The sequence below is a fragment of the Ranitomeya variabilis genome, chromosome 1 (genome assembly GCF_051348905.1).
Source record: "Ranitomeya variabilis isolate aRanVar5 chromosome 1, aRanVar5.hap1, whole genome shotgun sequence".
In the NCBI taxonomy this organism is placed as follows: domain Eukaryota; kingdom Metazoa; phylum Chordata; class Amphibia; order Anura; family Dendrobatidae; genus Ranitomeya; species Ranitomeya variabilis.
This window is the reverse complement of record NC_135232.1, coordinates 537,218,861-537,231,008: the sequence shown is the minus strand read 5'-3', so window position 1 is coordinate 537,231,008 and position 12,148 is coordinate 537,218,861. Positions and strand designations below refer to the sequence as shown.

Here is a 12,148-nt window from a genome sequence, read left to right as displayed (position 1 = left end):
AGCCATGGGTGCGAAATTTTCACCTTCTTTGGCTAACCTGGTTATGGCTTTTTGGGAGCACAATTATATTTTTTCAGCCTCCAATCCTTTTCTTTCCCAAATAAATTGGTATGGCAGATACATCGACGATTTACTCATCATTTGGGCTGCCGATGTATCTGTCATACCTGATTTCATTAGTTATCTCAATTCAAACGAATATAATTTACGGTTTACGTACAGATGTGAACAAAAACAAATTGATTTTTTAGATTTGAGTTTAATGGGTAATGATGGCCAAACTATTGAGACAAGAACTTACCATAAATCTCTTAGTGGTAACACCATATTACATGCAGAAAGTAACCATCCGGAACATACCATTCAATCTGTCCCCGTTGGGGAATTTACTAGAATCAAACGTAATTGCAGTAATGCAAATATCTTGAATAATGAAATTGATGTAGCCTCGGGTAAATTGAGACGTCGTAATTATCCACCTTGGATGCTGGACAGAGCTCAGAAAATAGTAGCTTCAAAAAAACGTGAGAATTTAATCGCACCTAAAAGTGTGACTTCTTCAGCACCCATGCTTGCTGATAGAAATAGCAAACCATATGTTTGTTTTCAGTTCAGCTCACAGTTCAGCAGGGTAAAAAATATAGTTAATAAATTTCTACCAATTCTCTATGAAGATGCCAGTTTGGCCACGATTTTAAACACAGGAATTAATGTAATATCCAGGAAAGCTTTGACTATCGGTAATAGGGTTTCACCAAGTATGTTTCGTACCCATACAAATATAAATAGAACCTGGTTAAATTACACAGGTTTCTACAAATGTGGTGGTAACAGATGTATAACATGTGCCCATGCATTAGTTACCAAGACATACAAAAATTCCACGGCCTCTCAGTTTTTTAACATAAAACAATATATCAATTGTAATACAGCCTTTGTAGTTTATAAGATAGATTGCAGCATATGCAATCTGTCTTATGTAGGCTGTACTTCTCGTAAACTAAGAGTACGAATCACGGAGCATTTACGGGATATAGGGAGGTCAGGAGACTTAGGTCGTTCTATATCGGCAGTGTCTAGACATTTCAATGTTCAACATGCAGGCAGCACAGATGGTTTTTGTGCATATGGTATTGAAAGAGTTAACAAACCCTTGCGAGGAGGTGATTCCAGACGCTGTCTTCTTATGCGGGAGGCGTTCTGGATTTATCACCTGAACACTCGCTTCCCTGCAGGGCTCAACAAACGTAATGAGTTGATGTACCATTATTAGGATTTTTTGTGTCATGAGGATAAAGCTTATTTTAAATATGTTTATATTTGTATAATTGTATAAATGTAATGATGTTTTGATTTTTGTTTTTATGTGTGCACACCTTTTATATTAGCAGGACCTGTCTCTACCATGTGATTTTGGGTCAGCTGATTACTGGCTGACGGTGGCTATATGAAGTCAAATGTTCATTCATTTGTAGCTCTGACAAAGATCTGTTAAGATCGAAACGCGTAGCTCGTTTCCTACCGTGTAATGGAGAGTAATTCAGCCTGTAATTTTAATATGGATCAATAAAGAATTGGAATTTTATTCTTGGGAGCTGGAACGAATCCTTTTTTCTTCTGTTTGTTCAACACCACGCACATCAACGTGGAAGTTCCGTGCACCTGCTGAGGCTGCCTGGTGAGCTGGCTTTTTGTTTTTTAATTTGTATAATAATCAGTAACATTATAATTACCAATTTCCAATTGGTTGGCAATAGACAGGGAATCCCACTCGGGATAAAGGTCCCTCAAAATCTTGGTCCAGCAATGTTCTCGATAATATTTGTCTTTATAGGACACATCTACGGCATCCCAAAGAGCAGGTATATCGCGAACCTACAATGAATAGAATAGTGTCATTACATACGATATCCAACTGCTAAGTAATCTAAAGGGAATCTGTCACCCCCAAAATCGAAGATGAGCTAAGCCCACTAGCATCAGGGGCTTTTCTACAGTATTCTGAAATGCATTCTGTAATGCTGTAGATAAGCCCCTGAAGTATCCTCAAAGATGATTAAAAGAGGTTAGATTATACACACCCAGGGGCGGTACCGGTCCAATGGGCATCGCGGTCCGGTCCAGCGTCTCACATCTTGTTGTGATGACGTCCTCTTCTTGTATTCACGCTGAAGCTTCGGCGCAGGCGTAATTTATCTCCCTGTTGAGAGCAGACCAAAGTACTGCAGTGCGCAGGCGCCGGGAAAGGTCAGAGAGGCCCAGCAACTCCGCACTGCAGTACTTTGCTCTGCCCCCAACAGGGAGATAAAGTACGCCTGCGCCGGAGCCTGAAGACAAGAGGACGTCATCATAACAAGATGTGAGGCGCTGGACCGGACCGCGACGCCCATTGGACCGGTACCGCCCCTGGGTTGTATAATCTAACCTCTTTTAATCATCTTAAAGGATACATCTACAGTATACCAGAATGGGTAGATAAGCCCATGATGCCGGTGGGCTTAGCTCTACTGCCATGTTGGAGGTTTGAGGTTTCCTTTACAGCAAAAATGTAAAAAAAATTGGATATATATTAACATCACCCCTACCCTAACCCAAAGTCAAACAAGCAAGGCAAACACCAATAGTTGCCAGTTTCACAAATCAGTGGCTCCGGTACGTGTGGTGACAGTTTCCTCACGTACCGGAGACAATGAAAGACGTAGACACATTAAAATAAATGTGTCTCTGCAGATGTCAGTGTGATATCACGCACCGTGTGTCCGATTGCAAAACACGGAGACATGTCTGTGTTTGTGGGAGCGCACGGATCACACAGACCCATAAAGTCAATGGGTCCGTGTAAACACGTACCGCACACAGATGCTGTCTGTGTGCCATCCGTGTGCATTTTTCCTGTCATAGTGTTAACATTTTAAAAATTGTTGCTGGATACGAACACGGAAACACGCCCAGCACACAGACACAAAAGCAGACACACGGACATCACACGGATCCCACACACGGGACCCCCCCCCAAAAAAGTAGGGTCCCCCTATATTTTTGGGCCAGAAAGGCTACGCAGACAGCTGTGGGCTTATATTCATAGCCTAGGAAAGGGGCCATGGATATTTGCCCGCCCGGCTACAAATAGAAGCCCGCAGCCGCCCCAGAATAGGCGCATCTAAAAGATGCGCCAATTCCGGCACTTAGCCCCTCTCTTTCCACTCCCATGTAGCGATGGGATATGGGGTAATGAGGTGTTAATGCCACCTTGCTATTGTAAGGTGGCATTAAGCCCGGTTAATAATGGAGAGGCGTCTATAAGACGCCTATCCATTATTAATCCTATGAAAGGGTTAAAAAAAACATAGACCAGAGAAAAAATGTAAATGAAATTAAGACACACACTTCTTGACCAGTCTTTTATTCTACGCTCAATCCACCTGAAGTCCCTCGACCTACAAAAGAAATAAAAAAACAAACCAAATTCATACTCCCTGGCCATGAAATCCAACGAGTGTCCCACGACGATCTGCCATGGAGAACAGACACATCCGGAGATGCGTCTGCTCTCCACGGCTGCAGCAACACTGACAGGAGCTCTGGCTCCTTTTGGTGTGTAACTGCGCATGTGCGAGAGTTTACCGGCGTTCATTGACCCCGGTACTCTCGCTTTACGACAGTGCTCCGTGGGAAAGTTCACACGCAGCTCTAATGCCGTAAATAGAGACGCACACAGGGAGTATAGATTTGGTTTATTTTTTCTGGATTTTTTCCTAGGGGACCGAGGGCTTCGCGTACCAGTGTACTGTATGGTGAGTATATACTCTGTTATATGTACTGTGTGTCATGTATGTTACTTTTATTGTATGTGTATTATAGGCAATGTGTTATAGGCAATACCTGCCTATAATGTTAGGCAGGTATTGTGGCATATCCTTGCTCCATGTAGGGAGTGTATGCAAAGAAGCGGTGGACACCGCGTCCCACGGCTGCACAGCAAGGGCCGCTTCTTTGCATACACTCCCTACATGGAGCAAGGATATGCCACAATACCTGCCTAACATTATAGGCCTCCCATGTATACCACTCACAAAACGTAACTGATGAAGGTCAAACTTTGTGACCGAAACGTTTTTGTTGCTGTAAAATAAAAACCACTTGCATACAAGTTGAGTGCCAGGTTTTGTTACATACTACTGAGGTGTTGGAACCTACCTGGGCACCACATCCTAAGGTTGTGCAGACGTTTACCCACTACATTGGACCTGGACCTGAGACACCGATCGGAACCGACCGCAACGCACGACGCAACAAAAACGCAATAGAAACGCGTGGTTTTTCGACGCATGCGTTCAACGCATGCGTCGAAAAACGCAGCGTTTTTTGGAAACGCAGTTGCGTTTTGAACAAAAACGCAGCATTTTTCGACGCATGCGTTTTCTTACAGTGAGTCATTCTTCATCCCAAAAAAAAAAAAAGTTGTGTCTACACACTAGATAAGGACCACCAATGGCTAGAAGAGGGTTGGTGTAATGTAATTGTGTATATATACCCTGGCAGAGATGAATTCCTCCCATTTTGCTGGTATTCATGATGGAGCGTCCCATGGACAGTATCTACATGGATATGGAGATGGAATTTGCCTTGGCTAATGCCTACGCTCTCGCCTGTTTTCATCAAAGGAAAAACGGAGATGGAGTAGTCGCCGCTTTTGGCTACACCCTATCGTGGAAGTCCGGGAGAGCCGTGGAGCCTACCATTGCTTGTTTGGCGAACTCAATGACAACCTGGAAAAATATTTTGAGTATACCAGGATGTCTCAGGACAGCTTCCGCTATCTTCTGCGTCGGGTGGAAGGAGCCATTAGCAGGCAGGACACGCAGCTCCGGAGATCAATTTCCGCAGAGGAACGGCTGCTGGTGACTCTACGGTACGTAGCTGTTTGAATGACTGTGATATGTTCTTCCCTTTGTTTATCTTTTTTTAAAATTTTTTTTGGGTTTGGTATGGTCAATGTACTTTTATAAATTATAATGTACTTTAATGTAATTTCTTTATCTTCTTGGCAGTTTCCTGGCTACCGGAGAGACCTTGAGATCCCTTCATTTTCAATTCAGGATTGGAGTCTCCACTCCGGAATTATTGCTGACACATGCCGCGCTTTGTGGGATAATCTCCGGGAGGAATTTTTACCCGTCCCTACAAGTGAAATCTGGGAGGCCAACGGCCAGAAATTTGAGCAAGTGTGTTCTTTTCCGAACTGTATTGGCGCAGTGGATGGAAAGCACATTCGGATTACCAAGCCTGCAAAAAGTGGATCCCTTTTCTATAATTATAAAAAATACTTTTCAACTGTTTTAATGGCAATTGCAGGTGCGGACTGCAGGTTTCTCGCAGTGGACATTGGTGCTTTTGGCCGTGCAAATGACTCACGGACATTTAAGGAGTCGGATATGGGCCAAAAATTATATGGGAACAATTTTAATTTCCCCAGCCACGACCTCTTCCCTACACCGAAGGCCCTGCGATGCCATTTGTTGTGGTTGGGGATGAGGTATTCCAAGTGTCTGCCAACCTATTGAAACCCTACTCCAGTCGGGGCTTGGACCATACAAAACGGATTTTCAATTACAGACTGTCCAGGGCCAGAAGGACTGTGGAGTGCGCCTTTGGCATCCTTGTCTCCAAATGGCGTATATTGGGATCCGCCATTAATCTTAAAATTGAAACAGTGGATGAGGTGGTGAAGGCTTGTGTGGTTCTCCACAATTATATTATGGCCAAAGAGAGACTGAACGTGGAACTCGATGAACCCATAGCCAACCCATTGCCCGATTACCATGATCATCCTCTGAGGACAAGTGTTGAAATTTCGCAGATGAGGGATCGTTTTGCGGCCTATTTTGTTTCAGATGTTGGCCGTGTGTCATGGCAAGATCAAATGGTGTAGTATTTATGTTTTACTGTTGGACTTTATTCTGGTTTTAACTACACAAATAAATACCTCTACTGTGACTGTGCTAAAAATATAATATAATGATAAAATATTTCTACAGTATTATGTGCAATAAATGGCATCCGTTTAGGTGGATTTTGTTATGTCAAATTTTGCATCTACCTATACTGCACAAATGTAATGTGCCTTATCTAAAAACTTGGAACCCTTTTTTTTTTAAATGTTGTTTAATAAAAAAATTTCTACGTTTTCTACACTGCTTCAAAGAACATATTTATACCAACTTAGCTAAAACGGTGTACCGCCCAAAATGTACTCTGGTGATCACCAGCTCCCAAATGGTCTGCAAAACCCCCACACTTTTGTTCACATGGTCGTGTGTTCGCTAGTTGAGCAAACATGATTCTCTCCTTCCTAGGCAAACTGTCAAGATTGCAGACTAGTTTCATGTGGAACACGGCTTCAATGAGCGCACTTGCTGATAATACATTTTCACCCCACGCAGCTGCATGTGACGCGGCAGTGTGACTGGCACCACACCATGGCGAGGCCAATAGGCTTCGGTTGTGCATTGGTTGTGCCACTCACACAGCCTTGGAACATGCGGATGCAGTGCCGGAAAACAGCAGATCGTCAACCGCACACCAGGAAGCCGTGTCAATATGCTATTTGAAACTGTTCAGTTTGCCAACGAGGGAGCCCATCTTGTTCGCTCCATTAAGTATTGAAGTCAGGATGCAGAAATACATCCTGATTCAAATAGTGTCAACACTTTGCCATGTGACCATTGCAACCCCCGGAGCACTGACCTTATTATATGTATACAATAACAGTTAAGGTACCTTCACACTAAACGATAACGCTAGCGATCCGTGACGTTGCTGCGTCATGGCTAGCGATATCGTTGAGTTTGCCAGGCAGCAGCGATCAGGATCCTGCTGTGATATCGCTGGTCGTTGGTTACAGTAAACTTTATGTGGTTGTCAGATCGCCGTGTATCGTTGTGTTTGACAGCAAAAGCAACGATACCAGCGATGTTTTACAATGGTAATCAGGGTAAATATCGGGTTACTAAAGCGCAGGGCGGCGCTTAGTAACCTGATATTTACCCTGGTTACCAGTGTTAAATGTAAAAAAACCAACAGTACATATACTCACCTTCGCGTCCCCCGGCGTCCGCTTCCTGCACTGACTGAGTGCCGGCCGTAAAGTGAATGCACAGCACAGCGGTGACGTGACCGCTCTGCTGTTAGGGCCGGCACTCAGTCAGTGCAGGGAAGCGGACGCCGGGGGACGCGATTGTGAGTATATGTATTTTTTTTTTTTTTTTTACCATTTTACACTGGTAACCAGGGTAAACATCGGAAGCGCGGCCCTGCGCTTAGCAACCCGATGTTTACCCTGGTTACCCGGGGACCTCGGCATCGTTGGTCGCTGGAGAGCTGTCACACAGACAGCTCTCCAGCGACCAAATAGCGACGCTGCAGCGATCTGCATCATCGTCTGTTTCGCTGCAGCGTTGCTTAAGTGTGAAGGTACCTTTAGTGTTTGAAAAAACCTCATACAGCAATGAGAGACACCCAAAAAAAGGCAAAATAAAAATTGTAAAAATACTGTCTGACATTGCATATATGAGGTGTTTCAAGCACAAAATATGTGTAGACGGTGCACGGCGTGAATTGCCGAGAAGTATACTGCAAAATAAGAACAAATATTGTTGTTTTAAAAATAACAATTTTTATTGGGGAAACAGGAAAAAAAAGGGGAAATAAACTTAGGGGGTATCAACCTCAGCTACCATGGGTGAGTGGTAAGTCTCTGGTTGGGAATGGGGAGAGGAAGAGGAGGATGATGAGCCAGAGTCCAGGAGGCTCGAGGGCAATTCCAAGCCCTCCTCAGGGTACACTGGGGACGAAACCGCAACCTCTGTAGGGGAGGGAGGAGGCAATCTTGCACTGGATCTTGAATGGCCCTGGCTGCTCCTGCTGCGGCTAGACCCCCGCCGCGAAGTTGGTGTCTGTATGATTGGAGCAGCCAGAGCCGCAGTGTGTGTCCTCCTTCGCTTCCTCCTCTGTTCTCCCGCGGCAGCTCCCACAGAATGACGCCTACGGGAGGATGAGGGCCTGGCAGGAGCAGGTGTCGGCGGCACAATGTTACGGTGCCTGCGGTGGCGTCGCTCCGCACGCGGACCTGGGTGGGGTGGCTGGAGTGGCTCTGCAGCAGGAGTCGGAGTCATGCTAGCCAGCGACGGCACTACGGGCATTGTAGTCGCTGACTGCATGACCCGAGCCTGCTGCAGAGCCCTCACGTAGGCAGTGTTGCATGCCTGCATCACCGAAATCTGGAGTTCCGGCGTAAGGTGTTCCACCATGCCCTTAGCAATGGCACTAAAAAAATGTTTGGCCGGCCTCGAGAGCTCGGCTTCCATATTTTCAAGGCGCCGGTCGATATTGGACAGAGCAGTGTCCATTCTATCGCCCAGCGCCTTGAAACAGTTCTGGAAGACCGTGCTCAAATGCAAAAATTCGGGCATGGTTGGCCTGTCCGAGGCCCGCTGGCGCTGTCGGTAATTACCGAACGAAGGAGCGCCAGAGGCCTCGGCCAGGGGAACACCTGATGGACCGGCTGCCGGTTCTCCAGATGGTGGTGCAAGCCTGCTGTCGCTGTGGGATGGCTGTGACGGGTCAGATGGCGATGCATGAAGTTCCGCTTCAGATGGGCGAGCACGCTCGAGGGTGCTGCTGTGTGTTCTGTGAAAAGATAAGGGAAACATTAGTCTTCAATTAATAACCTATCACATACGCCAACTCCTGTAATAAAATTAACATTACATGACACAACAATACATTACAATCCTCTGTCTCTCAGTCTGTGTGGCCTATAATAAATTGCTGATTGTTATCGCCAGCTGACCGTTACGGCTGACGATAACAATCATGGACATACCAACGGCAGAAAATGAATGCTCATTCACGCTGCCAAAGCCTTTTGACCGCATACCACTGTCATCGGCAAAAAATTTTTTTGTTGTCAAAAACTCTTTCTTGACGCTGCCTATGCCGCAAAAATAGTATAACATTTAAAGTCAAGAGAAAACATTAAAAAAAAAAAATATATATATACACAGTTACTTTGCTGATGTCTGCCATGTTACGCTGATCGCAGGAACTGCCATGACGTTGGGATCATGTGATCGAGACGTCATCATTATTCCTGCGATCAGAACTACCCTGACTCAGAACGTAACCTGTCATGGACTACAAGGACTCCCGCTTAACCAAAAAAATTACTAATGGGCAATATACCATCCCACTATGGAAAAAGGATGGCCAATATGCTACGCTGACTACATGGATGGCCAATACACTATGTGCCTGGGAAATATACTATGTGGATACGTGGCTAGAACGTGTACTATGTGGCTGCGATATAGTGGCCTGGCAATATACTATGTGGATGCGCAATGTACGTGGCTGGGCAATGTACAATGTGGCTGTGCAATATGGTATGTGGAGAAAATACTTACTGTCGGCGGCCAAGGACCGGTCTTAGGAACTGTAATGCCCTGTGGTATTTGTAGGGCACAGACTTGGCCGCAGCAGCACCACTCCGAGCTTGCTCCTCCTCATTACGGAGCCCCTTATTGAAACGGTCCTTCATGGATCGCCATCTGGTCCTCAACTTTTTAACTGTGAATGCAAAGAAAAAAAAAGGTTACATATTTAGCATTTAAAAAGGATAAAACAACCGTGTGCGATGCAAAGTTGAAGGCGTTGATCGCATCACACACGGTTGTGTTTATCCTGGCATGATGGGTCATAGCAGCGTATCAGCACGGCGTATCAGCAATACTCACCAAAGTTGCTTTTGTCCGTGCCTGAAGCGCTTTCAAAGCCATCCCACAGCGACTTTGCCACCTCAACCCACAAACGCCTCAACACCACCTGGTCCATGTGCCGGGGGTCACGGCTGTCCCACAACGGGCCACGCTCCTGGATGCTGGTGATCAGGAGGTCCACATCAATACTGTCACCGTGGCCCCGTTGTGAAACCTAGAATAATTAGAAAACATTAAGGTGAAAGATTGGAAAATATGAACAACCACCAGCACCTGTCATGATATGTACCTTTGCCCTGTCCTGTCTATGAATAATATGCCATTTGATGTATGTATATTATCTCTGGTTTCTACACCTGTATTTATGTATGTTCTTGTGTGTATGTTACCTTCCCTCAAAACTTGCAGCCCTTAAAAGCTATCCCTAGTGAAAGCAGGATGCTACTCAAATGTACTGTTCCTCACAGCAGGATGCTAGTCAAGAAAAAAAATAAAAAAAATACTCACTCGCCGGCTTGACGCCACACCTTGGCCCCGAGCTCTCTGCTCCCGCTGACTCCCTTCCCCCTCACTTGAAGAAGCCTGTAAAAATTGTAGACAAAAATTATTGCCAAGGCTACAAATGACAGCGAATAGTAAGCAACTGGACATAATTACTCACCGCACTCCCCTGCGCCGATTGGCTAGATGCTGAACTTGGCATTCTTGCAAGTTTGTTCTGCAATGAAAAAATGAGCAAAAAAATCACATCCAAAGCTAACAATGCCACATACAATAAAATAGCCCCCCCCAAAAAAATAACAACCACAATGGACTGTTGACTGATAGGACAATGCAAACTCAACAAGCGACACCACAACGCCATACATTGCAAGAGAATACAATAGAAGATACAACACAATGCAGAGTATGAAAAAGTTTCATCCAGAATAGACCCAAACAAAATTAAGCAAAAATAGACACCTATGTCCAAATTTTAAAAAATAAAAACTTACAAAAAAAACAACCTTTATTTATACAGAAAAAAAAAAAGGCCCAAGGAAATAGCAAACTAATGAACGCCATACTTTACAATTACAACAAGACATGATCCAAAACAACACCATCTGGTGACATATAACCACAGAAATACATCAGAAAAAGGTGATAAATACCATTCTAGATAATAAGCAATAAACATTACGGGACAACTGCTGTTACAATATACAGCAACCCAAAAGATAAACCATAGTCAAATAGAAAAAAACCCCCATGAAACTAAAAAAAAAGGGCCCCACCAAAAAAAAAAAAAAAAACATCCATACTACACACTTGGCAATGCAAACAGTCAAGGAAGGAGATATATGCCATACGGAAAACGACGTAAAACCAACAGAAATTAAAAAAAAAGAAAAATACAATTGAAAATAGAATGGCATATAGCCGCACGGAACAATACAATACAAATGAAACATCATAAATGTAGCCCCCCCACCAGCAAGAAAAGACAGTCAAGGAAAGAAAAAAAAATGCCAACAGCATACTTTACAATAAAACACAGCAAGACATGAGCCAAGAAAACGCCATACGGTTACCCCCAACAATAGAAACCAGAAAAAGACATGCACCAGAAATTTAACAAGAAAAAATCAGCCAAAAAAAAGACATTGAACAACCGCATGACACCAGAACAACCCAAAATCCATTAAAACCAATCCAACCAAGCAAGGCCGAAGACAATAAATGCCAGCATATAACGCCAGAAGTACATCAGAACCAGATTAAAAAAAAAAATATTTCAATAACAAACCACAGTGCCATAACCGTACAATAGCACAGACCAAACATTGCACAAATTTAATCAAAATCAAGAAATAAAACACAGAATAAAAAAAATGCAAAGAGAAATTATATACTTACAGGTTTTTAACCCCTTCCCGACATGTGACGGAATAGTACGTCACATGTCGGGACCCCCGCTTTGATGTGCGCTCCGGCGGTGAGCGCACATCAAAGTCGCGACATGTCAGCTGTTTTTTACAGCTGACATGTGCGCGCAATAGCGGCGGGTGAAATCGCGATCACCCGCCGCTATTAACTAGTTAAATGCCGCTGTCAAACGCAGACAGCGGCATTTAACTACCGCATCCGGCCGTGCGGCCGGATATGAGCGCATCACCGACCCCCGTCACATGATCGGGGGTCGGCGATGCTCCTCCATTGTAACCATAGAGGTCCTTGAGACCTCTATGGTTACTGATTGCCGGTGGCTGTGAGCGCCCCCCTGTGGTCGGCGCTCACAGCACACCTGCATTTTAGCTACATAACAGCGATCTGATGATCGCTGTTATGTAGCAGAGCCGATCGGGCTGTGCCTGCTTCTAGCCTCCCAT

At 44.6% G+C, this 12,148-nt stretch overlaps 1 protein-coding gene across 1 annotated transcript; it reads right to left on the bottom strand.

Annotated features, from left to right (window-relative positions):
* Positions 1 to 7,199: 7,199 nt before the first annotated feature.
* On the bottom strand, positions 7,200 to 11,669 carry LOC143766694 (uncharacterized). Its single transcript, XM_077254557.1, has 5 exons — positions 10,438 to 11,669; positions 10,284 to 10,358; positions 9,795 to 9,990; positions 9,465 to 9,627; positions 7,200 to 8,688 (listed from the first exon to the last, which is right to left on the bottom strand). Exons 1-5 carry the CDS (start codon positions 10,639 to 10,641, stop codon positions 7,713 to 7,715), a joined length of 1,614 nt encoding a protein of 537 aa, XP_077110672.1. The 5' UTR covers positions 10,642 to 11,669; the 3' UTR covers positions 7,200 to 7,712.
* Between the last annotated feature and the right edge of the window lie 479 nt (positions 11,670 to 12,148).

Excerpts from the sequence above, each read along its gene's own strand:
- LOC143766694 (XM_077254557.1), bottom strand. The coding sequence starts at position 10,641 with ATGGCGTTGTGGTGTCGCTTGTTGAGTTTGCATTGTCCTATCAGTCAA. Across the intron at positions 10,359-10,437 it reads AATCGGCGCAGGGGAGTGCG|GCTTCTTCAAGTGAGGGGGA; the intron begins GTGAGTAATTAT and ends CAATTTTTACAG. Across the intron at positions 9,628-9,794 it reads CACGGACAAAAGCAACTTTG|TTAAAAAGTTGAGGACCAGA; the intron begins GTGAGTATTGCT and ends TTGCATTCACAG.